At 39.1% G+C, this 27,301-nt stretch overlaps 1 protein-coding gene across 1 annotated transcript in view; it reads right to left on the bottom strand.

The window, feature by feature from the left end:
• Window positions 1-27,301, bottom strand: part of ARHGAP32 (Rho GTPase activating protein 32) — a 184,609-nt gene that overhangs the window by 155,426 nt on the left and 1,882 nt on the right. Inside the window, exon 2 of the mRNA XM_026071774.1 lies at window positions 13,737-13,845. Within this exon, the coding sequence (XP_025927559.1) occupies window positions 13,737-13,844 (108 nt within the window). The 5' untranslated portion in view covers window position 13,845. The remainder of the gene's footprint in view (window positions 1-13,736; window positions 13,846-27,301) is intronic.

Below are 27,301 nucleotides of genomic sequence, written 5' to 3'. Positions count from 1 at the left end.
CAAAACTGCAAAGCAAAGACACTCTCCTGCTCTCATAGCCAAGAGGCCTGTAATCCCATCTACATTTGCAAAAGCTGGCTATGTACTCTCCCTCAGAAAAGAGCAAGACACCAGATAAATTTCACACCTGAGACAGAGGGGCCTAGCATCCTCCGATTACAGCAATCCATGCCACCGTGTGCAAAGAAACGGCTTTGAGACAGCTTTGAGCAAGGCATAAAGATGTTTTTCGGAATGAAAGAGTTGAACCTCTTAAAATCCATTAAATGATTTCTTTTTTTAATTAAAGCCATCACTTAGCTCCCTATCTAGTGCAAATTTCTTGATCCCTTTTGCAAAAATAAATAAAAGCACCTTTCTGGTGTGCCAATGGACAGTTGTAGGACCGGTAATATTCATGCATAAATCAAGGCCAGAACTCCTGGAGTAATTAGAAGGAGCACATACTTTTAAATTTAGCTCTCAGTTTGAGGATTGAGGAGGACAGGGTTTGGTTCTCAATTTCTTCATGAAAAAAAGGAATGGTACCGGACAAAGGAAAATCCAGTTTATTTCTGACTTATTTTCTCAACATATGTGGGGAAAGGGTATGTGGAGAAATGGAGTGACCAACTAAACATGCCTTTTAAAGTGTTATAGTAAATGTGCAAYGTGATAGAGGAAAGCCAGTGCAAGAATGACAAGTGCTTCCAGTAGTGAAACTCTGAATACTGACTATGAACATTCCTAATCCCATGACTAGGAAATCTGCATTCAATAGAGAAGATATTTTAATGTGCATCATTTTCTGAGTTTGGGACTTTTAATCCCATTTTCCACATTCCCTGTCAATGCTGAATTGTTCTAGCCAGTACTTATTTCATGGCATGGTTAACAGCGAATTCTTTTCTTTCAAAAGACCACACAGGATGTGTTTTTCTATTCCCAGCTTTTCTCTTCTGAAGGGGAAAAAATAAGAAAAAGAAAAACCTTTTAAGCATTGCCATGGGCTGGCAAATTAAGGGAAACCTCTCATTCCAGAGCTTTAGTGCTGTAGAGTTAGTCCAGGTCAACCATTTAGCATGGTTTAAAGAATGAGCCTGTACAGAGCAAAGCACAAATTCATAATGACTCATCTAGCATTTTTAAAATGAAGCTTGCTGGATTTCTGGATCTAGTTCACTGATATGTGGATAAAATAATCTCCAGCTCATGTGTAAAACAATATATTTGGTAAAGGGAGTCTGAGACAAAAAGCAAGCAACTTGGCAGCAGTATGAACCTACTTTAGCAGTATTATTACCACTGTAAATAAAATTCACCTCTGCAAAGTAGGGGGATTTTATGTCAAGACAAAACTTCCTAAATGGCCTTAAACAGACGCATGGACTTGCACAGATTCTCTGCAGATGGATCAAACACGCCCAAAGGATGGTGGTTATTTCCAGCAAAATGGTCCCACACTTGTATTTTCTTTCATAGCTACCAATTGCTTTAGAGACAAAAATGGATGCACCAAGCAAAAACTAATGGTTAATTACTGAGGACACCATTATCATGATAACTACCTGAGAGCTTTTAGGTTGGATTTGACATTGCTATAGTGAAACAAAAGTGAGATCGCCTTATTACCATTCACAAAGATCTCAACCCAGGGAGCTGCAATGGTACAGTACACAGCCTCGCATAATAGTATACTGGCTAAGGAATGTACTTTCTTTAAAAACAAAAATCCCACATACAATATGCGTGGGAAAGGCAGCCAAGGCTAGAGTCCTTCTTCTGTACAGCTTACAAAATAAATTTTAGAAAAAAGCCCCAGAAAATAGAACATCCAAGGAGCACAGTGCTTTGATTCCAGTTCCTTGCTGGCTACCCCCACCACCACACGCGCACACACAAACCCCTCACCCTGTTTGATGCACAATTTCTGCAGTCTGTTGTTTCATGGAGGGAGGAGGGGGTCCTAATCAAGGCTTAGTTATGAAAGGACAAGTGGAGCTTTGGGTTGTTACGCTGGAATGCAAGCTCTCCTAGAACAAAAGCTCCTGAGATTAATTCAGCCTGCAAGTAGCAAATACTGCTTCAGTGAGTCCCCAACCATATTCAGTGATTATGCAAATGACAATGTTATGTTATGTTATRTTATATGTATAAATTGGTTTAGAAACCAAAGAACTTTCCCACTGCAGTGGCGGAAAGATCGGGAAGGCAGGAAAAACAGCAGCCTGATATTCAACTCCAATACATGGTTGAGTCTGTGGAGTTAACATGAATTTATACTCATGCATGCAGAGGCAACCTGGGCTCAGCTTTCACTTTATAAAAACAGTGGTTGTAATGAAATAAAATACACAACTGGTATACGATGCACTCATTTTGCGCACCTTCATAATATCACAGTAATGTGAGAAACATGCTTACCTGTAACATGCAATTTATACCATGACCTATCCATAAACTTCTGAACAAAACAAAAGGGCCAGTTCATTAAGTTTGTTCAAGTGCTGCCCAGGAAAGCTTGGCCTGTGATCACACACCCTGCTCTGGCTGAGCCACTGAAAAAGGAATTGCCTCCAACTGCTGGTCACTATAACTGTGCGGGATCTCAGGGTTCCTTGGATCTGCCTTCCCGACCAACTGTTCAAAAAAAAAAAAAACCAACAAAAAAAAACCAACAAACCCCGCTCAGCCAAAATGAGCCAGTTGTCTGAACTGGGGTAGGAAAGATTACACAAGCAAYTACACTGACAAATCTGAGGTGACAGTGATCTGCAGCAAGGACCTGAAATCTCCTGACCTCACTCAGGTGAGGTTAGAAGAGGAGAGAAGTCTTTTGATGCTGCTGGTCAGCAAAACCAGGAAGATGAGTGGCAACCTCTTCCTCATATCACCAAGGAAAAGGATTCTGCAGAAATTGATGGCTAGATTGCTAGAATCGTAGCCTTCCAAGCAAATTTTCCTTCATTCATAAAATTATTAGGTACAAATGAAGAATTTTTTCCCTAAAGGTCAACACTTAAGGGAGAAAAAAACCCCCAGAGACTGAGGTATAAAAAAAGCACATGCAGAGAGACAAAAAACATACCAAATTAAGACGACACTTCTACACATGTATAAAGCTGTAATACACTGCGTTATTCAGACGAAGAAACCATGAGTAGCCAGTTAACCACACATAAATAGAGGGAAAAATGTTGTGCCACAAAGCAAGAACCAGTAGTTAAAATTTTTGATTCTCAAACCATACCAAAGAGCAACTTCAGATGCTTTCAAGCAGAAAATATTTGCTTGCAGCACAGGCCACAAAGCAAATCAAGAATACACAGACCCTAAAACTCCCCTTCTTTAACACTCTCTGAAGCAGAATGAGCAACAAGAACACCGTTAGCCTGAGGGCACAGTTTCATGATACTCTGGCTTGAAGAGGTAAAGACAGTTTAAGAAATTCCTGCCCCAATCCTTCGGCCCCAGGCTACTCTCTCCTACTTCCTCCCACTGCAGCTGCAACTGTTTCAGTGGCTACAGTGCAAGTCCCTGAAACAATCCAGATTAAAAAAGAAAAAGGAAAGCTAAACTTCTTTTGGAGGATTATTTTTAAATGAGATTAGCTCAGTGATCCACTTCCCAGCACTTCATCCCAGGAACTGCGTCACCATAACTGTCCCGAGACAGTTCACTGCAGCGTGGCAGGTGGGAAGGAACAGAGACAGAAGCTTCTCAAAGTAGTTTATGCAATGTAATGACTACAGTGACACGTGACACCCTGACTTGCCTCTTTGCAGCGGGAAATCTTGAGGGCAAATGGACGGCCCTTTTGAGGGGCAAAATCCATTCTTGGCTAAATGTCAACCCTAAGCAATTCTACTTAAAATACTGGAGCCAGTTCTGACCTTACCAGAAGTGTCATAAGGAGAAAGAGCTCCACTGCTAACTCAGGACCAGACTGGGATTCTGGAAAGAGCACGGAAATCAGCAGTCACAGAAATGAGCAGGAATGTCATTATACTGATAGCAGGACTAGACTAGTAGCAGAACAGACCAGCCCATTTTAATGTTAATGAAATCAATCATTTCTGCCTAGACCCTGACTACTTCAAAATCCAAAGGCAGAGCTGGGTTTTAAAGTAGTTTTATGTACCACAAAACAGGGTCCACGCTCTGTAGCATCTACAAAAGCGCTCTCACTGTGTATCATTATTAGGACTGCAAAGAAATCAGGTTCTTCACTATTAACATCTCATTTTCACTATTAACATCTCATTGAAGATATGCCCAGGAATGCAATGTGGGCACGTATACGCACACTGCTTTTGATCTAGGTAGGTCTGGCTACAATACAGCAGAAATGGATTATACTTGAGAGTATCCGAATAGTCTGCTAGCCTGCCCAATCTGATGACTGCCTTGCAGCAGCAGCATTGCTCTATCTAGCCTACCCAGATTAGCAAAGTGCAGCAACTGATGGTCATTTTGCATGCATTTTGCTCCTCCCCACTATGGTGTCAGTACATCCAGAGAAGCTCGGTATACTTCGCACCCATTGAAGATCACATCCAGTCCCATATAGATACCATAGCGCTGATAAACTTGCTGATGTAATTCAGAACAACAGTAATTTTCATTTTGAAACGATGCAAACCAACTCTGATGTCTAATCGTATGAGGTCACATATCCTCACATAATCAGGTCACAGCCACATGCCTACAGATCCTATGCTAGCTGATGAAAACGAAGCAAATGAGATGCTGTAGCTTCTAGGGAGACAAACAATTTAAAGCCTTAATCAATGGAAAAAGCACTGGCTGCAAGCCCCTCTAGCATCCATTACAAACTTTGTTGCAGCAACCTTGAAGCAAAGACAGAGTTAAGACTTACTATTGCAAAAAACATTGGTTTTTGCAATCAAAATCCTCTAGGCCCTGGCAACCACATTATGTGATCAAATATGAACAAAAAGGAGGCTCTGCATGCTACAGCACACACCATCACACAGACCTATACTAACACAGCAGTGACCAACAAAAATAATCTAGCAAAACAGTACTTCATCAAACAAATTAAATAAAATTCAGGCTAAGGATTACCAACATTTTCAGAGAATAATCCATCACTTTATAATTTAGATGGCTGAATCATGGCAAAACATCAATGCCTACTACCTTTAACAAGACAGTATATACTTTGACAGCTTTTGTTTGTCTCTTGGGGTTATTTGGGGTGGGGAATGGAAGGGGATAGATGAGTATAATCTATTGACAATAGTTCAAAAAATTCCATCCTTTTTTTTTTTTTTTTTGCATTATGGTAATCAATAAGCAGAACATTCAAGCATGGAGCAATTGTAAAACTCTAACCCTCACCAACCCTATCGAATTGCAATTAAGATTCATCCAGAAGTTTGGAGAATGAGGAGGAGAAGGTCAAACACCAGCTCTTCATGAATGGTCAATGAATGCTGATTAAAAAAAAATGCTTATAAAGACGACAATCCTTTGCATTCCTGCATGTTCCCTTTTACTTTCAAGCAGCTGGGGGCTAGGAAAAACTGACAGATTAATAAATCTATAATTTTTATCTACCAAATAAGTACATTTCAAACAAACAGCATTTATATTGCAAAAACAAAACATGCTTAAAAAAATAGTATCTTTGGACTGGGGCGGGAGGAAATGAAGTGGGTCAGGACAACATAATCCAATTTTCGGTGCTTATCCCATACTTCCTCTCATAACTTACAATGGTGAATAAATGGACTAATTACCACAGCATTGCCAACACCAGCCATCACAACAGCATCACCACACTGTCACCAGCAGGCARCTTGACTGAGCCCACTCCAGTAGAAAATGGGTGATAATTATAAAACATATTGGGATATGAACAGAGAACATGAAGGTGAAACCGTCCAAAACTGAACCTAAAATTATGGAAATCTCTTACCTAAAACCCAGGATATTCAGATTGGTCACTGACAGACTAAGCAAAACTGGCATTCGTTGCCACATAGCTACTACTGATATCACATACGCCGCTGAGCACAGTATTCTACACGCAGTATGATAAACACAGGCACTTGGGCTCCCTGATGCCTTAATGAACCCAGGCTTAAGTGCCTAACATACATTAATGCATTTTGATGCCTCTGTGTACTTAGGCAATTTAGCAGAGGGCTACTGGGAGCATTCAAAAAATTAGCACTCCAGTGCCATCTTTGTCTTTTTGATTACCCTTATTCCCCACAACTATAAAAGATGAAGCGCTCGTGGTGACATGTAAATACATGACCCAAACATTTCACTTAGTAAGACACTATTTATTGATGTGCATTGGATTCACTTTGGAATGAATTGCGATAGATATGCAAAATGCATGTTTGTGATGGCAAACAACGGAGCCTTATGGATGATCAGAGGAATAAAAACAGCTGGGTTTTACATCCAGCCCCAAATAAAATACTAATACAGAGGTAGTTAGCATATCAGGAATGACAGGGAAAAAAAGGGGGAGCTCTGAAAAAGGCATAAGCATTTCTGGAAGCAAATTAATACCCACTGTTAACCTTAAATAGCTGCCACATTCACCCATCATTAAAGCTTCCATCGACCCAATTTTTGAAGTGTTCCGTGCAAAAAGACATCTACGAGAGGTATGTTCAACTTATCAATCCTTTACAGCACAGGAAAACAAACAATAAATTACAACTAAATACATATATATTAGATACAATGTGAATTTCTTATTAATTGCTCAGTTTGGGGCTGGAGAAAGAGCACATGAGAAATGGAATGCTCTGAAGGAGTACAGGTATGTAAAAAACAGGGTGCATTAAAACTGTGCATAGTGAACTACGAAATATTTACCAGTCCTGTCTCACCAAAATCTAAAACTTTCCTTCTTTGCTAAATATTGCATATATGCAGATTTTAAAACAGAAATTTAGAAAATGTAAATTTTTCTCCTGGAGCAACACTGTTCTGCAAGACTGCATACACTATAAAGAGAGTAAATGTAACTAGAACAATTTTTTCTAGAGTATCGCCAATGAAAATTAAATGATTGCTAGAAATTAATACTTATTTCCAAAAATACAGTATCCATTCTGGTTTAATTGAACTCATTTAATTGGCAAACCAAAATGGAAGCCAATGTGCCAATTAAGTGATTGTCCTAAGCTTCCCAGGGACAAGCTCCATGCTGGGAGTTAGCCTGTGAAATAAAAATGGCTCCTAACCAAGAAGAGGAGGGAGGGAAAGGACCATAGACAACAATGTAATACCTTGCCAAAAGCTTAACGAGGGAAAAATATATCTGATTCATACAGCAATAATAAGGAAAACAAGTTATGTGAATAGAAAATGAAATATAGGTTACTGGTCCAATGCCAGACCAGAACTGTTTTGACCAAAATATTATTGCAGTCTGATGACTGCTTGGTGTGCTGTATGGAACATTTGTCTCGTATCAAGGCTCCTACTGTCCACGTTATCCAAAATCCCATCACTGTCCCATCATTATCTCTGTTACAAATGGCACCTTGTGACCTATTTGCTACACAGTCTGAGCTGCGGTGATTCACGTGAAAATGTTGCAGAATAATAGACTGCTGGACAGAAAAGATGCTACAGTTTCCATAGGGTTAATAGAAGGCTTTGTAACCCAGGCAAGTCAAAAGCCTGAGACCTTTTTCCCACGAGCGTAAAACTAACCTCCCAACTTTAAGGTAACATTTTCAATAGCATTTAAGAAACAGAATGACTCTAAGTGAGACTTTCAGCCAGTATTGTATTAAGACACCTAAAAGATTCAGGTATGCGTGCAGCATGCCTTGAAAACATCAGGAGCCAACTACTGGAGCATTTAGGTGACCAAATATCTAAAGCTCATTCCCTCATCATTTGTCTAAGTCATTCACAAAGCAAAAGGAAAAACTGAATCCCAGCTTTTTATCTATGGAAATTTTCCTCTACATTTGAGAACTTAAAATTTTTAGCTTAAAAAAACCCAAAAAATCCTGCAGTTAGGCATTCAAAGTTCAACTGCACCCATTTTTCCTAAGAAGTCTTTGGCATTCAACCCATCTGAAAGCAGGATCAGCCTAATAAAACTGTCTGCATACTTACTTAAAATCTCACAACCAGATATCCAGGTGTAAAATTCTGGCATTGCTTCATATGTATACAAAGCACAAAGAACTGCAAGCTACAGGAATAAAAATTCCAAAATGTCATTTTTTTGACATGTTAAAGGATATTGTATCTATATATCTCAGTTGCTGAGATGAGACCATTGCAGTAAACCACCTTTTTGGAAATCACCACCGTTGACAGGGCCAAGCAAGTGGGTTTAACAGACTCCATTGTTCTTTGGTTTTTGACACAGTTCCCAGAAGTATTTGTCTTAGCTTGGGTCAGAACTGACATACTCAGAAACATGCCTGATGTTTTTAATACTAAAAAAATAAAATCAAAGAAAAATAATACAAAAAATCCCTATGTACTTTTACTGTTTCTACCCATTCTTGAAGAAGCCACAGTCAAGACCGCAACGCTGGGCTAATGAGAATGATGAGAAACAAYGAGAAACTGCCCTGGCACCAAAGGAGAGTAAAATCCTTCTTTAAACCTTTATAACTCACTAATATCCACACGTTTTTATAAACTGAATTTAAAAATAGCTTTCTCCTCACTCCTGCCCCAGATTTAAGAGAGTGATATATTGAGGTCTCATTAAAAAGCCGTCGTTATCTTCATAAACCATGGTATGTTACCTTATCAAGYATCAAAAGCTGAAAATACTACAGTTCTCAGGATTCATCTGACCTGATATAAGAACTAAAATTCCAGGGACTTCATATTGGTCTAATGCCTGGGCACTTTTACAGCATTTGTAGGCTTGTATTTTTCCTAAGAAAATTCCACCAGCATAAGGTAAAAAGGATGACTTATACCAACTGCCAACTATCTGTCTTCCAATTCACTTACTCATTTGCCAAATTCAAGAATTCCCAATGGTCACAGCAATTTAGAGCATGCATCATACCTAGGCAACATGGTCATGAACTAGTAACACTTGAGGATGCTACAGTTATCATCTCAAAACCTCATTATGGGCAGTCATCCTTCTAGATCCCCAAAGTTATCCTCTAGAGCTGAACCAGGGGTGGGAAAGGCTGACTTACTCAAGCTGAAGAATTCGTGGACAAAGTCATGAAGCTGAGTGCATCAGGAAAAGCAAAATCAATGGAACTAAAACAAGGATGGATGCAGCAACTGAAATTAAGCCCCACATCCAGCAGCGATCTACTCATGAATGAATCCCTGCAGACATTCACTGTAGGCTGAGACCAAGCGTAAGAATGATCACCTGTATTCTTGTGCTCAGGACACTGTGGAAAAACATCAGAAATCTCACAGTAAATAAACCTGCCACAGCTTTAGGGACTCCTATTTTGAAAGCTTCCAGAGCTGGAAGAAGTGGCAGACAGTGCAGCTACCTTTTGCAAAAATATAAAAAAGAAAATCCTATTTCTAGCTCTGGACTCAGTATTTTCACCTTATCTCCAGTGCAGGACTGCCTGTCAGTTGAATGCAGCTTCAAAATGGTGATATCTTTCTGTGACAGCAGATTTTTAAAAGGGTGCATGAATAAAGACTTTCATAGTTCCTCCTTTAATCCCGCTTCTCCACAAAAATTAGATAAATGGGAGAAAAAGGCAATGGAGAAAGAAAGACAGAGAGGCAGGGACAGAGAGAGACGGGGAGCATGCGTGTGCGCCTGTGCGTGCACACTGGTGGTAGAGGTTGTTAGCAGACTGCTTTTAAAACACTGTAACTTACTATCTTCATAAAGAGGTGCAGAGAGCAAGTCAGATGGTCAATAACAGAAGGTAACTGTAATATTAGAGAAAAATACCAACTTATGCTAAAGTTAACAACAGGTTGAGGACAGCTGTTTTGTAGAGTTGCATAAGAAATTATGGTAAAAAGGCTCTCTTTCACAACTTTTTCTTATTACATAGAAACAGAGTACTCCTCAGTTCCCTACCAGAAAAAGATGTTCTTTTCCTTTAAAATATCCTAACTGTCTCAGAGAAATTTTAGAAAATCCATACACAGCAAAATGACTTAGCTCAAATACAGCTTTTCATCTCTAGAAGTCAAAAGTATTTTACAAAGAAAGTCAGTATCATCAACTCCATTTTCTGAACTGGAGCAGAGAAAGAAAAAATGGCATATTTGAAGGTTACCCAGCAGGCCAGTTGTGCAGTGGGAATAGGAGGCTGAGACAGTGAGAAAAACAATATATCTAATAAGACCAAATTCTAAAAATACAGAACATAAGTAGGGGGAGATATAAAGTATGACAGTCCTCGAGGATTGGTCGGGCAGCTGTCCTATTACCTAAATCCCATAAAGTCTGTCCATCCAGTGTTGCATCGCATTCAATCTAGTTCTCCAAATTTACTGCATAGGATTTCATAAATACTGCAAAGTTACAAGAAACACCAGAAATACCCCAAAGCAGATCTCCAATACAAAATCACTTAGTTTTCTGCTAGATCATAAACACTAACAAGGAGTTTAAAAAAAGTAGATGAAAGTACAAACGATGAATGTAAAGATGATGAAAGTAGTATCGACCAAAGGACTAGAGTTACTCAGGTGCCCAGAACTAATGTCAGAAACATTAAAAATAGTTTCTGCCCTGCCTAATATATTCACAGTATAGGAGGTCATTCAATCTCCATACATTTAGAAATATCTTTATTTAACTTATTTGTTTTAAGAAAAAGCTTTGGAAACATAAAGGACTTAAATAAATTAACAATAAGCACTTTCATATATGTTGCAGATAAGATAGGGAATGGGGACAACTAGTACTAGTTCCTCTAATTGCGAATACATAAATCACCTTGTCCCAAACTGCAAAAACATGTACAAAGGCAAAGTTCAACAGACAAACGAGTTAGCATCACAGATCCGTCTATTGTGTCAGAATTTTCCAAGCTCTCTGTATTGTTGCTAGTCTCAGCATTTACTCACCTGGCAGAATATGAAATTAATTTAAAGTGACAAAGCTTTGTACCCAATTGGGCCACCAGCTGTCTACCACGGGAAGCAATGGAGAGTGGAAAACTACACAGGTATGTCCAGCCTCCATTACCCAGAGGCTGAAATAACAAGCAACAGCAAAACCTGAAGTCTGCAACTTAAACACCTGCTAACCAAAAATTAAATTTATTATGCAATTATGAGAAACTCACATGTCATGCAAGTACCATTCTATGGGAAAAGGCTAAACCAGAGGCTGCTTAAAATGCAAAATGAAGAAAGAGAGCACAGGAAGAAATCTCAGGCTTAAAATGATCAGGAAAAAGAGAGAATACAGTAGATGCACAGTTTAAACAGAGAATAGAAAGTGACAGCGTCAAGCACCTAGCATGAGAATATCCTGTGAATATTACCTTCTGACTGGACATAAGGCAGAGGTTGAAAATGGAAGTTTGATCCACTCAACACTGTAAACTCCAGAAATGGAGCAAGTGAAGTTTTTCTACCCATCTACAATTTATTCAGAAAGTCATGAGGTCAAAACATGGGTACTGAACATAAGCACAAATCCTAGCCATCCTAGCCATCACAAATTCATGTTCAGTAGCTTTATGCATAGTCCTATTTTTCATCATACCAGCAACTGACAGGAATCTTACGAAAACTTTCTTTAGTAAAGAAAAGTACTTTCTTTACTACTACTAAAGTATTTGCCTTGTAGGGAGGGTTTATTACCTATACTTTTTCTGAACATTGTGTAAAGAACAGTTCACCCAAAATACATCTCACCTGACCTGGCCAGACGTTAATGGTATTTTAAACTTTAAATAATCCATTGAGATGAATGTTCATGTTCCAGTGAATTTTGAATACAAAAATGTCCTGCTTGCTGGCTTCATGAATAGCACTGTTTCACTTGAACTGTATTTCAGGAAGGCTTATTCAGCTTGTGAAAATAAGTGAGCTGAAATGCATGCTCTCTCACAGGAGGGCACAGTATAAATTCAGAGTATCTTGCATCCTTCCTTTAAAGGTCATTTGGAAAGGTGTTGCTATGTAAAATACAGATGCATGTGTGACAAGGTCGCAACTTCTAGACAAAGAAAACTTGTTACTCAGATCCTCAACAGGAGTATTAAGGATTTTATGCTGTGACAGAAAGAAGCAAGAAAATCTAAAGAAATCTGTCTACTGCTACATTTCAAGATGAGCGAGCTCAATTTACACAGTCCCACCTTTCTCTGCACTGCTGATATTAAACCCATGAAATCTGAGAAACCACTACAAAATAATCTGCATGTTCAAATTAAGTGCTGCTATTAAGATGCAAGTGCTACTGGTTAAGATACACTATATGAAGAATGCTGCAGAAAGTCATCCTAGGAGTGTGTGAAAGCCCTGGTCATGGAAACGCTGGGCATGTACCGTAACGCAGCACAGAAAGTGAAACTTTTTTCGACAGCCCTGCAAGTCCAAGGGAGAAAGAACAAATACATAAAATATCTAGTGAGCAACAGTGAAATCTGTTTTTATCCACGAGGGCCTTGGATTTCCCACGCAGCCCCAGGGCTTCTCTGCACACCTTCAATCCCATCCATCAGATGAATCTGACTCTTCCACAGCAGAGCTAAATCTACCCCATCTCCAAATGTTGCTGCTGCACTGCTTAAAATCCAGAAGTAGAGAAGGTATGGCTTTCCCAGGCTGAAGCTCTGCCACTGCCATAGATCTAATGCTAGGAACAAATTGTGCCTGGTCCCATATCACAGAAGGCAATATGAGACATGCTGCTCAGATGTGAGACGTGCCCCTTGAGAGCATCACTGCTGTCCTGCAACACTCGGACCATCCTCCCTAAGACCTGTCACAAAATGCAATTTCTCCTTCAGCTTAGTAGGCTAATGAGGCAATGCAGAAAACCTGAAAATAACAAGCAGCATACAGCCTCCAAACACTGCTAGACTGCAACAAGGCAGGACAAGCTTCTTTGAGGTAAGATAACTTCACAAAATCACCTAATCAGATTGCCTTCTTAGGTTGCTAATAAAATAACCGACTTTCCAGGCTCAGCAAATGCTAGAGAGAGTTGGGGAAAGCAGACTGTGGGTACTTTGCTCACTTGTTTAAAAAGAAAACAAAGAAATCAAATACACACACTTGTCTGTGGCCCGCTGCCCACACGTATTGTCTTCATTAAGCACGGGAACAGAAGCTTTGTGGTTACTTTTCTGCAATTCTGTTCAGTCTGATGGCACATTAGCTTTCAGTCTAATGTTTTTTTTCCTGTAGACTTAGCCAACGTTTTGCTAAAATCTTCTTTTTCCACAATGCCGCATGCTTCAAAGAGCATGTTTTCGCAAGTTCCCTTTGTGCTCAAAATTCTTGCTGAAAAAGAGGTTAATACAAACTGAAAATCCTTGTGACATTATAGACCTTTTAATTGGTTACTAGACCTGCTTTGGGGCATGTATTAATAGGGCAGAAGCATTATGCGTGCTCATCCTCTCTCTCATACGAATTGCCAGAGGAAGGAAAGTATCTTGGTATTCTTGAAAGCAGTATGTAATCCATTTAAAAATCTGAAAATCAGGAAATATAAATCAAAGTCTAACTAGAAAATAAAAGAAACAGCAGTGCAGGTTATTCTGAAGCTGTTCAGAACTGAAAATAAAGCGTATATAAAATGTAACAAGGTGTTTTACCATAGCGCTAAGAGTCTCCTCCCAGTCTGGCCTCTCTCGGGGATGGATGCTCCTCTGAAGCTCTGGCACAAAGTCATCTTCTTCTGCATGTACAGAGGACTTCATCATTCTGAAAAAAAGGACAGACAGGTTTGGTACTCAGTGACAATCTCTAGGTAACCTTACATACAGCTCTGTCATGGTGCTCAGTTAACTGGCTCATGTGACAAATGCTTCTATATCCAGAAATCTTGCAGACTTCTCTTTCTCCCTCATTATACAAGCAGGACTAGAGCATAAATCTGATGGAAAAATCTGCACTTCCTAATCAATCAGATAATCAGATAATTTTGTTTCATCGCTGCACAATTTACAAATGTTAAAACACAGAAAAACCAGAAGTAATAATTTCCTGTACACTTCAGCAAATTGCCTATACCGCCCAGGCAAACAACATTAACCTTATCAAGAGAAATGTACACATTTCATCCTCAGTTGTCTCTGCATTATTTTGCCAAAGAAACAGAGACAGCGGCGTTTGTATCTTAGCCTCAATTCATGTCCCAAGGCCTGAGCCATCAGCTCTCATAGCTCTTACTGATCCTATCTGCAAGCATGAGTGCCTTCAGCTGCCCCAACTCTGCAAGGATGAGCTCAAATCAATCTCATTCTATCAAGGTAAACACTTCTTCAGATAAAGAGCTGTCTTTCAAATATCCCGTGAAGTAAATTTTAAGCCTGCAGAGATCAGAGGCTCAAAATTAAAAGGGAAGAAAATATTCATAAAAGCTTCTCAGCCTATCTCTATCCCTGTGACAAGCCTTGCTGTTACAAGAGTGCCATTAAATATTGCACCGGCAGGACATATAAATGTGCCTTTGCAGGGGTTACAGTGCTTGCCTGAAGTACCAAAAGCCTGTTGAAAGTCTAGTGTTATGCATTCTGGTTTCATTAAAATACAAGATTCAGACAGACTTTTTCTTTTATTAATATTTTGCCATTTATTTATTTTGTTTAGAATAACCATTTCAACAATCAACACTGCATATATATTGATGGAAAAGAAGGCTGGCTTGGCTAAATGTTTACTATGCTAATTTACATACAATTCAACTAAAATAAATATGGTGAAAGCCTTTTCAGAAAACTGCTTTGGACTTTTCTGTTCTTTATAACAAAATTTGGATGCAACAGAAGAAATATTAAGCAGGATTCATCAGCTATTTCCCATCCTTTTGTTCTCAGTGCATCACAAACCCTAATGCTCAGCACAATAAAACTTAACATGATAAATGGGTTCAACAGCTAAAAATTTTGCCATGCAGATCAATTAAGCGGATACATCACCTACTGAAAAAGCTTAAACATAATTCTATCACAGGAGAAAGACAAACATGGTCAAAAGTGTTTAAAATCAACAGGATGACAAACAAAAACAGAATTCAAAAGTGGTATTTTAACATCAAAGCTGCTATGGCCCTGAAAAAGTGCAAGCTACTTCTTGTTTCCTTTAGAATATCCAATTAATATATGAAAGTTTATTTAAATCCCAAAGCCCCACAATGTATGTGGACTTGCTCCAATGTCATGCGCATCTTTACCAGACAAAGACGACATAAATCACATCACTATTATTTGACTGTAAATCTTGGTCAAAAGATGACAAAAAAGGAGAGTACGGAGAAACAGAAAACAAAACTGATAAACTCTAACCTTACAAAGTTCAAATTAACATTAGAAAAAGGAAACATGATACTTATTTTTCAGTGAATGACAAAAGCTAGTTCAGACTAGAGAAAACTATCCTGTGCGCCTAAGAAACACCTGCGATTTACTTGCGGTCTGTGTATTAAACCAGGACACTGACGGTTTCAGGCTAGCACTGGATTAAGCAGAGCATCAAACAAAGAAAAATGTTAAAATACATGCCCTCCAACCCATATCACATGGCAGTTTTCTGACTCCAAGCCTGACTTCCCCTCCATCATGACCAACATGTCAGCCACCCCAAAGCTGCTGCACCAGTATGCGGGAGACAGTTAGATGAACCACGCATTTAAAACACAGATGAAAATCTGTGCATCAGCCTGTGAATCTCATGCTCTCTCCATTTCAGAAATGGCCTGTGAGCAAATCCCCTCAAAAGCTGCCTAGCTAACCAGCCTAAACAAGAAGTCGTAACCACAGCCACCAGCAGTGGAGCCAGGGAAGATGCCAGAAAAGACAGCTGCTGAAACAGGCCTCGGATCAAGGTCTGAAGTCCTAAAACTCCTACATACTGTTTGCAGCTATGGCATAATTAACTGGGCCAAAGAATTTAAGTCTAGTTTGTACTCTGCATAAGGGTTAAGAATGAAGTAATTAACACTCATAATAATAGGATGGCTGAGTTACAAAGTCATATCCCATATAATTGTATACTCAGCTTCATGATCACATTTCTGTTCTAATAAAAAACACATCCCAGAGAATACAGGCCTCAAAACCAAAAGTCTTAATGCCTCAGGGTAATGCTGCTAAACGGTTTCATGAGCCATTCACACTGTAAACATCACCATTTAGAAGTAGGCCATTCCTAATGAGGCAAGACAAAATATGCCTAAAAGTGAAAGCAGTATGTATCTGCAGAAAACCTGCATGAAAATGGCGTGATTGAGAACACAGAAGTGCGATGCCAGCTAAGATGAGAGAATCACACCTTTGCAACATACATGTTTAAAGAATTTGTTATTTGTAAATCTGGAAATTTGGTGCTCATGGGGTGACTGCTCTTTCATCTGGCCTGCACTGCACATAAAGACTCAAAAGATCTGACATGTTTCTCATTGCCCCAGCTCCACCACATGAGAAATTTAGTACTTATTTTAACCTGCCGGTTGTGAAGAAAAGGTTTCAAAACCAGAGCTCAAAACTCGAAAAACAACAGAGAAACTTAAACCCCAACATTTTTTAAGTCAACCTCATGATTTTGAAAAGGGCACGATGAGGCTTTGCTCAGGATTTCAAAATGTTTGCGTTTGGCAATATTGCAACCGTTTTAAAAGAATCTAAACAAATTAAACAGCTTAACACCATCAGATAGAGTGATGGGATGAAAGGAAGAGGAGAGGAAGATCAAGATCCACCTTTCTGCATCACTATTAAAACAAACAGCTTATCAAATGCATGCTATCTCAGATTACAGATTTGAAAATAAAAAGACCAAATTTACATCTTTATGATCATTTTGGATTACAAATGAATTTACTATACTAACTATACTAACTCCTCAAGATTATGGCAATTCCGCTTGGATTTCTCATCAGAAAGCTGGTTTCCTAGGAGTATTTTCCACCCCCAAAAAATGCTATTTCCTTTTGACAAGCAAATTTTTTTAATATCTAAAACATTGCTAGTAACATAGGGCTGCCGAAGGACAGAAACAAAATACAGCTGGTTCTGTGCATTTCACTCAAGAACCTTACTGATTTTCTTCAAATTTCATTAAATGACAACTTGACCTTCAAAACTGACAGATTTTCAGAAATTTCTCAAGATGAAAGAAACCAATTTAGATATACAAATGCACAGGATTAAACAGGAATTTTTACCTAACAGCTCATTTATTTTTTCCAAGCATGGTATTCCTCCTACAATTATATAAGTAACATTCACAAGACTTGACTATGCTGTTTCCAAAACACTGACTTTCATTCATACAGAAACAACCAGAAAAATCTAGAGTCCGAATGAGCCAAATGAATCACCAATGCAAGATCTCAGTTCAGAATTTTCAAGCTGTAAGGAGCTGGCTCACCCCCTCATTACTGCGTATAGCTAATAAACAACCGCGGGAGTAAGGAAGTGACCTTGGAGACCAAAGGTATGTTACTGTTATGTTACTGTAAGGATGGCTGATTGCTTTCAGCAGCAATTTATCCTGGGATAGTTTCAGGTGGATAGAGGGAAATGTTCAGATGGAATGACACTTCCTATCCTATGCCACAGAAGAACTAGCAGGAAATCCAGGTCTCCATTTTAATGATCCAAACAATCCTGACAGGCTATTTAGGTTTAATGTAAGGCAGGCATTACTTTATAGAAGGTTTATCATGCAGAAACTACAAACCAGGAGAGAGTGGAAATCTGTAATTGAGATTATAAAATACATATATACAGACTTGATATATATTACACAAACTATATGCTCACTTGTGGTACGCTGAAGTTGCTGGGAAATCTGACCATGATGTCAAGAGGAGAACATGTTCTACGCATGCCTTTATTTCTGTACTGTAAAGCATAACTCACTCTCGCTGCAGAAACAGACATTTCTTTAAGACAGTAAAATGGAAAAAAAAAAAAAAAGTGTCCAAATGCTTACCAATTTCTCTCCACATACAAAGCATCTGTCTTGAAATTTCTTTTTACTAACAAATATGCAATAATTTAAAAACAAGCGGAAATACCTTGCCAGAGGCCCAGGTTTCTGGGTCTCTGCTTTCATAGCGTCTCAGACAAACACGGATATCATAGAACCCAGTCCTTTTTACTGGTGCCTGATCTATTCACTCACATTATAGATAAACTTAGGCATATAAAACTCCACGATAAAACTCTTCCCAAACCCTTCCCACTGAGATTCTGAAATGCATTCTGATTATTCTTCCTATTGAAGGTGTTCTGGACTTTCACTGGAAACAAGAAAAGCTCTGCCTGTACCATTGTATATTTTAAACAACCAATTCAGTAAGCATTTGCTAGACTCGTTTAATGGAATACTCTAGTACTGACAGAAATCAAATACTTAGTCACAGTACCACAAAATATTGGAAATGATATTTAAGATTCTCTAACGGCATTATAAACATTTGATAACCTTCTGTGAACCATTATTAATCTTTAACAGTAGCTATTTAATTCCATCCCATCTGAGACAAAAGAGCAAGGAAGGCAAAAGATGCTAAGGATAATGTTAGTCCCTTATATTCTCAAGCCTACTGACTTTTTTCCTCACAGCCCCTAATCTGGATGAAGAAAAATAATCTTTGTAAATTAGCAACACTGAAATATTGGCAGAAGGGCAGAAGAAAGGCAGGGAAAGAAATGCAGCTACTCAAGACACTCCTTTTTTTAAAGCTATTTCAAGCGATTTTACAGGAACTCCACATTTTCAAGGATATCCTGGAGAACGAAACCACAGCTCAGGATCTCAAGAAAAGCTACTATGGAAAGACTAAGGACAGGAATCTATCTGCAACAATATTTCTAGGCATTATTTCTTCACACACTCTCAGCTTTTCTTCTGGACTTCCTATAGGAACTTGGCTGCTAATTTTCAAAGCTGCAGACCTGCTGGGAGTCCCACTAGAAGCCCCAAAACAAGAAACCAAAGAACATGTAACTGGGAAACAGCCACACTGTGGTTGCAGTCACTGAAAGGAACATCAAAGAAAATGTCCTCGGGGCATGTAAAACCCTAGAGCCACACAGCTGGGGCAAGGAGATTTCTAGCAGTCAGACATTACGATTTTTCCTAGCCACAAGGAGAGGCAAGATGGGTTTAGAATATGTATATAATATATATGCACATGTATAAATATTTATATGTATATTTGACATTATTTTAATTTATAGAACAAATAAATAGCACAACATACATACGCCTAACTCACCACACATGTCAAGATGTAACAAGACTAATTATCTTGTTTCTGCCATGGATCCTTTTCCACAGGAGGGGAAAAAAACAAGAGCCTGGCTAGTGTTTACATAAAACACTGACATAGACATTTTGTAAACATTAAAGGCCAAACAAATAAAAGAACCAGCTCTATTCTGCAAGGCCTACATTTGGCCCTTTCATGGGTGTTATAAATGACTGAAAATTAACTACAAAATTTAATATTAGCCGTAACAACAGAAATACAATTTTAGTTAAATGTCACTTCTCCAACTGTTTAGCAGCTCTGAATGCCCTTTACGTGAAATCCGACACCACTATATTAATAAAGGTTCTGTCTGTACAGGGGCCATTAAGCAATCTCTCTTCAGATGAATGAATCCTTCTTCATTGTAAATTGAGAATCAAATGTACCGGAACAAATGTTTACAGGACATTTCACAAAAGACACAGCCTGTGTCCACACCCATTCCTTAAACTTCTCTAGTAGGTCAAGTTTACGAATTTCAAGCCAGAGCTTGCCTATTTGTATAAACATTTGTATCAAGAAACTATCTAATGCTCCTTTTCAGGTTCTCAAATCTAATTTATCCCATCAATGATGGCATTTCCATGTGTGCTGATGAGTAATTAAAATATTTCAGTTATAGAGCTGTACTATCTTCCTGACTGGATTCCCCAACTGTTCTGCATTACTGAGCACTAAGTCCTACCTCCACGCACTGTTCAAGGAGTGCATTGCAATGCCTTACAAGGCAGAAAGCACCTAGAACAGATAAGGCATGCTAGATGCTTTATAAAATCAGAAAACTAATATTCAGACTGATGTCCATAAACTTTACCATTAGTGTATGTGTACAATATTGTAAAACTAAATACAACTTCCACTAGAAAATAACCTTCCCTAGATCAGGGTTTGAAGGAGTCCTACATCCACAAATACCAAATGTTTTTCACATATCTGTTTGCACAAGAGATGAAGAATCATAAAAACTGTTTTTGTGGAAAACGCCCCTTAATTTAAAGGAGGAGGAAACAAGGCAGATACTTTAAAAATTGTGGGGTTCCTAACAGAAGTTTTGTAGCCCTTATTGAGTTTCTTTGACACACACCATGTTTTATCACTGGACCACAGTGGTTTAAGTGACACGGTTATCACGGACTTTGGTGTCATCTAGATGCTGATGACACACAGATTAATCGCTCTCCTCTAGGAGGACACAAGGGTGTTGACCATTTACTTTCAGAGGTGCTTGATGCTTTGAAAGCCATGTGCTAGCATGGAAGCATTGAGCGTTTTGAATGCCAGACTCCTCACATCAGACAGTTAATTGTCTGCTCGACAGATACTCATTTGGGGCTGACTATATATTTTTTAAATTAAATACCAGTTCCGATCTTTAGGTTTGCTCCCCCAAGGGGCCATCAGGCATTTCATCTTTCCCTTCTGCCTCCCCCTCGAATGAATTTTCTTTCTGACCTCAATTTAGGAGGTGAGAGCTGATGATAACTGATTTATTAGTGTATTTATTATTTATATAGCACTCTTATTGTGCCTGGAGATTTCTCAACCAATGGAAAAGCATAGCTCTGCCCTACGGAATTTATGATTCAAGAGGATTTACAACTCCATAGATAGTGATGTTTCCTGAGATATAAATTCAAGAAGCCATATTTAAATAAGGTCTTTGCTGACACAAATCTATTCTGAAAACCAACGCGCTTCAAACACTATCTGATAAAAATTGGCATTTATGCTGCTCAAATAGTCTGCATAGAAGGCCAAAATGACACAATCTTTATCAGGGCACTAAAAACGTAGTAAGGAACAGCCGTTCCATTGCTTCCAGGGAACTGTACATCCACTTGGCTCATCTTCCTTGCTCCTAGCAACCATGTTTGTCTTCAATAAGCATTTCTCAGTTTGACAGTGTTAACAGACACTACTCAAGAAAGAGGAGAACAGTGAATCCAGCAGACTGAAATCCAAGTATGTGATGCAGTGCTGCAAGCTGAAGAGTTAGTAGCATTACGCAGTGCTTCTGGGCACCTCCACAAGAACTGGCAGAACATTTTGTAGACAAATGAGATTTGGGTTTACTTTAGGCTTCAGGAGTTCACTACAGGTAAGCCACTGTGCAGAAACCTCAAGCTAATGCTGAGCATGTTAATCCTCCAAGGCACAGCATAACAGCCTGACTGCAGCACCTCTGTCTCCCCCAGTGCAAAGAGAGGTTTCAGGCTACAAACCCATACCTCTCCATCACCAGCATGGAAAGATATGCCAACAGTGAATCAGTAAAAAAGATACCTGAAAACTCTGCTTTAGAGGCCTTAAAAAAAATTGATCAAGATGAGGAGTCACAATGCTACAATGAAAAAAAAAATAAATATATATATATATATATATAAAGTGATGTCAACATAGAGTATATGAAAGCAGAATTATTAAGAGGACTCTTCATATTATATGGATTGCTCCTTATCACCATGAGGAAAGCTAGAAAAACTAGGAAACAAGAACTGAGAGACCTGACCCAAAGTGTATAAACAACTGGGCAAGAAGTTGGAATAAAGCGAAAAACACTGATGTTTCTTTATTTCTGACGTCAAACTTATACCACAAGAATAGCTATGCATTAGCTATTAGCTATGCATTTGGAAAAAAAAGCAAAAGAAAAAGGCAACCCCCCCCCACAAACCTCCCCCCACCCACAATCCAAATCCCAATTTTCCAAATAAACTCTGCATCCACAAAACTAAAACTAATACAGTGGAAAGGAAGAAAATAATCATGCAATATGGAAAACAGAGATAGCCCAAGAGCCCCAGGGAAAATGAAACGAGAGATGGGAATTGAGGGCTGACAGTGCTGACCTGAAAGAGGATTTAATTTCCCATGTTTTAAATCAGCACTGTCAACACCTTATTGATTACATTATGCCCATCTGTATTATATAAAATAAGATTTCTAAAGTCTGTCTCAAGGCTTGTACAAAGTGAGGATGGAAAAGACCTACAGGGTCAGCTTAAAACACACCTCATAAATAAACAAATGGTAAATGGATTGCATTTAATCCTCAACCACAAAATGAAAACCTGGCATAACAGAATGGTTTATTGTGATTGATTGTATGCCCTACAAAGTGGAAAGCTATAATTGCTACTCTTGACAGAAGTTGATACAATTGGGAAGCCAAAATCCAATTGTTTAGGAAGCCACTGGTAAGAAAAAGTAATAGAATACCATTATATTACAATGAAAGGATATTAAAAAGCCCACCTTATCATTCAAATATTAGTGAGCATGAATCAAACTAAGTTTTCGCAAGTTATTCTATGCTGTAGCTCTGCTAATTCAAGTAAGGATGCACCCACTGACTAGTTTTATATGTTTATATCAGTAGTTTTCAACTTGGGGTCCGCTCGCCTGCTAAGGTCTGCAAACTATTACTGTGGGCCCTTAAAAGTTGAACAAAAAAAACGTGTTCATTTATGCTATGCAGCAATTTCATAAATGTGGACCTTTCGAGGAACGTTCCCAGGCAAATTTGTACATCTGCCCAAACAGAGAAGGTATGGGAATACAGGTCTTCACAGGATCAGCACTATTACGTATACAGGTGAATTCAATTTTATAGGACATCATGATGTATGGCATAGTCTTTAAATAGTTTTCAGATTCAGAATTTTTAACTCTTCCTACTTGCAAATTCCAAATTGAGACTGGAAAACCATACCTACACTCAGGAAAGCAACAGTAAGTTGGAGATCACCAATATTATGATAGAATTGAACGAATAGCGCGACTGCTAATACTAATGGTTGTTGTTCAACTCCTTGTCTAGAAGACAGTTTACAAGGCCACGAAACAAAATTTCAAGCACATTTTTAGTTTGGGGGTTTCTGTTCCTATAAAATAATTTTTAAAAAATTACTTTCTCACTTGTGCATCACCAACTGTTAAATTAGATCCTCAGCAGTCTGCCAGAAGAGAAATCTCTTTCTCTTTTTTTTTCCTCTTTGCATCAACCTTTCATTTAGGGCTATATAACATTTAAAAAAATGGATTTTTAAAATGAAAGGTTTAAATAAAAGTCTTTTAAAAATCAGCAGCATCACCTGATTAATTTTTAAAAGCGATATAGGGGACATGTCAGTTCTTCCACTGCTAATATATCTCTGCAGCGCTGAGGAGAGAAGGCCAGCAGTACTGCAGAGATTAATTAACAAATTGTTTCCTTGCCCTATTTCAACTCTCTGGACACGCTTTCAGTAAAGGCTCTGATACAGTTATCTAGTTAAATTATCTTTGCTCAAGGGTTTAACCGAATTTTCAGACTTCAAAATATGTGTGTTGTTTATTAATTTGCATGAATATTTAAATCACAGCCTCTGAGCTGCCAAAGAAAAGTTCCATGAGCAAGATCAGATCAGGCGGAATTTAAAACCTGTGAGCAAGTCTGCGGAGGACAGTTTGCGTTTTCGCAAAAAGCGGTCAACAGGCAGCCTGCCTCCTCTCTGTAATGGTCTTAGACATTTTTCCCTGGTTTACTCAACATCCTTGAAACAACGCATGCATACACACACACTTTACTTCACACTACCCCTTCTGATCCTCAGCTGAAAAAACCAAAGCCCCCACAAGCCCACATGTCCATATTCTAGTGCTTGAGGGCACTGCATATGTTCTCACTCGCACACACTTGGGCCGGCCGTCAAGGTGACCTACTTCGCTTAGCCAGCCATGACAGTTCTGCCAGCAGGACCTCAACACCACTGCTCAGGTTGCAAGTACTTCCAAGGTGTCAAATTGCTAGCCACCAACGGGAGGCTTTTCAGGCCCATCAAGGGGTAAGGAGGGATGCTGGGAGAGGAGAAACCAACAACCACACACTATAAAACCAAATCCATTATTGTTATTTTTCTCAAAACAAAAAGCGGTTCTGCAGGTAAGATCAACCCCAAATCACCTTATGTAAATCATCTCTAAGTGTGAAAGCAAAAGAGAACAGAGGCTCAGTAGACCCCCCCCCCCTTCTTTTTATTCTGCTTCTTCTCCCATAATTTTGGCAGCTTTGTTTTCCTGTCTCATCCGGTTCTGTTTTATGGCTCAAATCAGTAGCACCCCTCTCTTCAGCGAAGTACATAAATAAGTAGGGACTGGAACATGTACCTAAAAGCTTTGTTGAACTGGGCTTTAATAATGTGCATTCAGTTTTTGCATAACTGGAATTTCTTTAGGTGTTTTATATAAACAATAAGTTCTTGGAATATTCAGTTTTTACATGCTTTGAGCTATGTTCTTAGTTATTAAAAAGTTTTATAAAAACAATCATAGAATTTTCATGCTTTTGCATACATATATTACTGAACAAACCTGCTCTTTTATTTGGCAACACATAAAAGACATTGTCTTAGTAGGTGCTTGGCATTTTCTTTTAAAAGAACACAATGATGGCCAATAAAAAAACCTCAAGAATGGTCTCCTCTCGTCACTTTTGCCCAGTATAAGAAAAGGACTTAGGAAATCACTGCACAATCAGAATCACCGAGCTCTGGCTTGACTTTCTTTTGTTTGGTTCAGGAACAAATATAAATGTATTAAAGAAAACTGTCTCCAGGGAACGAGAGTGCTAACCTCTCATTTATAATTTATTAAATCACCAACAGCAGCTCTAAAGTTTCCGCATAGACGAGAGATGGAAAAGGATGGCTGCTCATGCCCTTCCTGTTCCACTGCGAAGTCCAAACTTGGGCACTGCCAACACAACTCCAGTGTGCCAGCAGCAGCAGGGTGCCCTCCCCGGGGTTCTCCCTCCCTCCTGCTGGCTAGGTCTGGATGATCTAGCTCCAACCCTGGCACAAGAGAGCTCAGACTGCTGCTACCCACCTTCCTCATCCAAAGGACAGCAAGATGGGTACCATCTCACAAAGCTCCTAGTCAAAATCTGGCACTAATGCTCCCTGCATTTCCTTTGCAATTCCCCTGCCCCGTTTTCTTTTCTTTTTTGTTAAGATTACGCCTTTTTCTGGGCAAGGTCTTCATCTCATGTCTTCCTCAGTGCCCAGCAAAAGCAGTTCCATTCTTTGCTGGAGTCTTCAAATATTGCCATAACACAAGACAGTAGTAAGAACTATTACATTACGGCTATTCCAAATTACATCCCAAAATTTTGAAGCATTACCTGAATCTAGATCCAAGGACACTCATTTGGGCTGATCTCTCTTTTGTCTGTAGTTCAGTGGTAATGCAAAGCAATGGTAAATTTAATCTTTCCTAACACAAGCAACTACTGGAAAAAAGATGCTTTCAGCAAATGGAATAATTAAGTGCAATCAGCTAATCAGTTACAATTAGCCCTGCGTGCTGTTAAGTGACAACTGTTCATAACATGAAACAACATTTAAACTTGTCCAGTCAGCCAGTTGCTTAGCAGGGAAATCCTTTCTCTGCCTAAGCGTTTGTAGGGAGCCAATCACCTATCTAGAGCTACCTTTTCTGTTTTAGCAAACTGACAGCAAAAAATGATTGTGTTTATACGGTTGGCACAACACTGTCATGCCCCACTCTGTGGAAGGAGTCAGGGAAAAAAAATTCAAAGACGACTTGCTAGCGAATACTAGGGGATGAATGGTTGTAACTCCAGACACTGGAACCTGATCTGCAGAAAAAAACTAGGAAAGATAAGCATAAGAAATAAGTAAAGAATAGCTCCAGGCATTCTGATGGTTTAAATGGCCAGCGGCCTTGGCATAAGGTTTACAGCAGTGCTTCTACCTGTTCTACTATCATAGGTGGCCTGGGCCACTCATCTGCTACTCTTGCTCCTGATACACAGGATGAGGAAATGCAGGTGGCAGCAGTGCAGTAAGTAAGGTGTAGGGGTGACAAGTGGAAGCAGCACTTGAGAGCTGGATGCAGACCAGAAGACAGAGGAGCTATAGGGGTCAAAATGTCTCGCTGTGGTTCAGAGTACATTTTCCACTCCAACCTCCTGCAGAACCAATGCCAGCATTACAAACAGTGCCAGTGTTGACACAGTCTTTGAGAATCAAAAAAAAAATTTACCTTGCCCTTTTGGAATGATTTGCAATTGTTAAATATCTTTTTCAGAAATAAATAATTAAAAAAAAACACAGAAAAGAGACCATTGATCTCCCTTGTCTCATGTTCTCAAGGATACAGCTGCAACCACTACTATCCAATCATTCTACCTTCAACACCCACACAGGCATTTTTGGTACAAAAGCATTTGAGCTGGCACACGTCTGCTGTGAAAGGAAACCCTGCTGCGAGGTTTCCTGCTGCCACGGAGATGAATTGCAATAGAACAATTAGCCAAGGCTTCAGTCTGATTTAGATTTTTGAGGAGAGACTGAGAGGTGGTACATCATAAAACAAAAACATTAACTCTAAAGGCTACTCACAGCAACACAACGCTGAAACACCATGTGTAATCTGTATCATAGAGATTTCTGGTCGTAAGCTCTATTGTTGTAGTGCTTACTGACCCTGATTATGCTAAGTGCTGCACTTGAATATGCCAGGAGACTGTAAAATGTCAAGGCAAGGACTATCTACCTCAAAGCAGACCAGAGGTGAGCAAAGGGAGTATCTCCATTTTCCAAAAAGCCACAGTAGCCAACACAGCTCAAGTAACTTGCCCAACATTTCAGTGGAAGACTGAGGCTAAAACAGCAAATAATTTCAGTTTGGCAGTTCCTAACCACAAAGACCATTCACAGAAGCACAGCTTTAATCCAAAGGCTCCTAAGTATGAAACACTCTACCAGGTCCTGGAGGAAAAAAAATCAGAACACAGGGAGAAAAACACCCTCCAGTCTAGACTAGAGGATCACACACTCTCTACCCTCACGCATCTGCCATTCTTTGCCGCGCAATATTCTAGCTTCACATAGG

This window comes from Apteryx rowi, unplaced genomic scaffold (assembly GCF_003343035.1).
Source record: "Apteryx rowi isolate R43461 unplaced genomic scaffold, aptRow1 scaffold_33, whole genome shotgun sequence".
Lineage (NCBI taxonomy): Eukaryota > Metazoa > Chordata > Aves > Apterygiformes > Apterygidae > Apteryx > Apteryx rowi.
The sequence above is the reverse complement of the archived record's forward strand: the minus strand, read 5'-3'. Positions and strand labels throughout refer to the sequence as shown.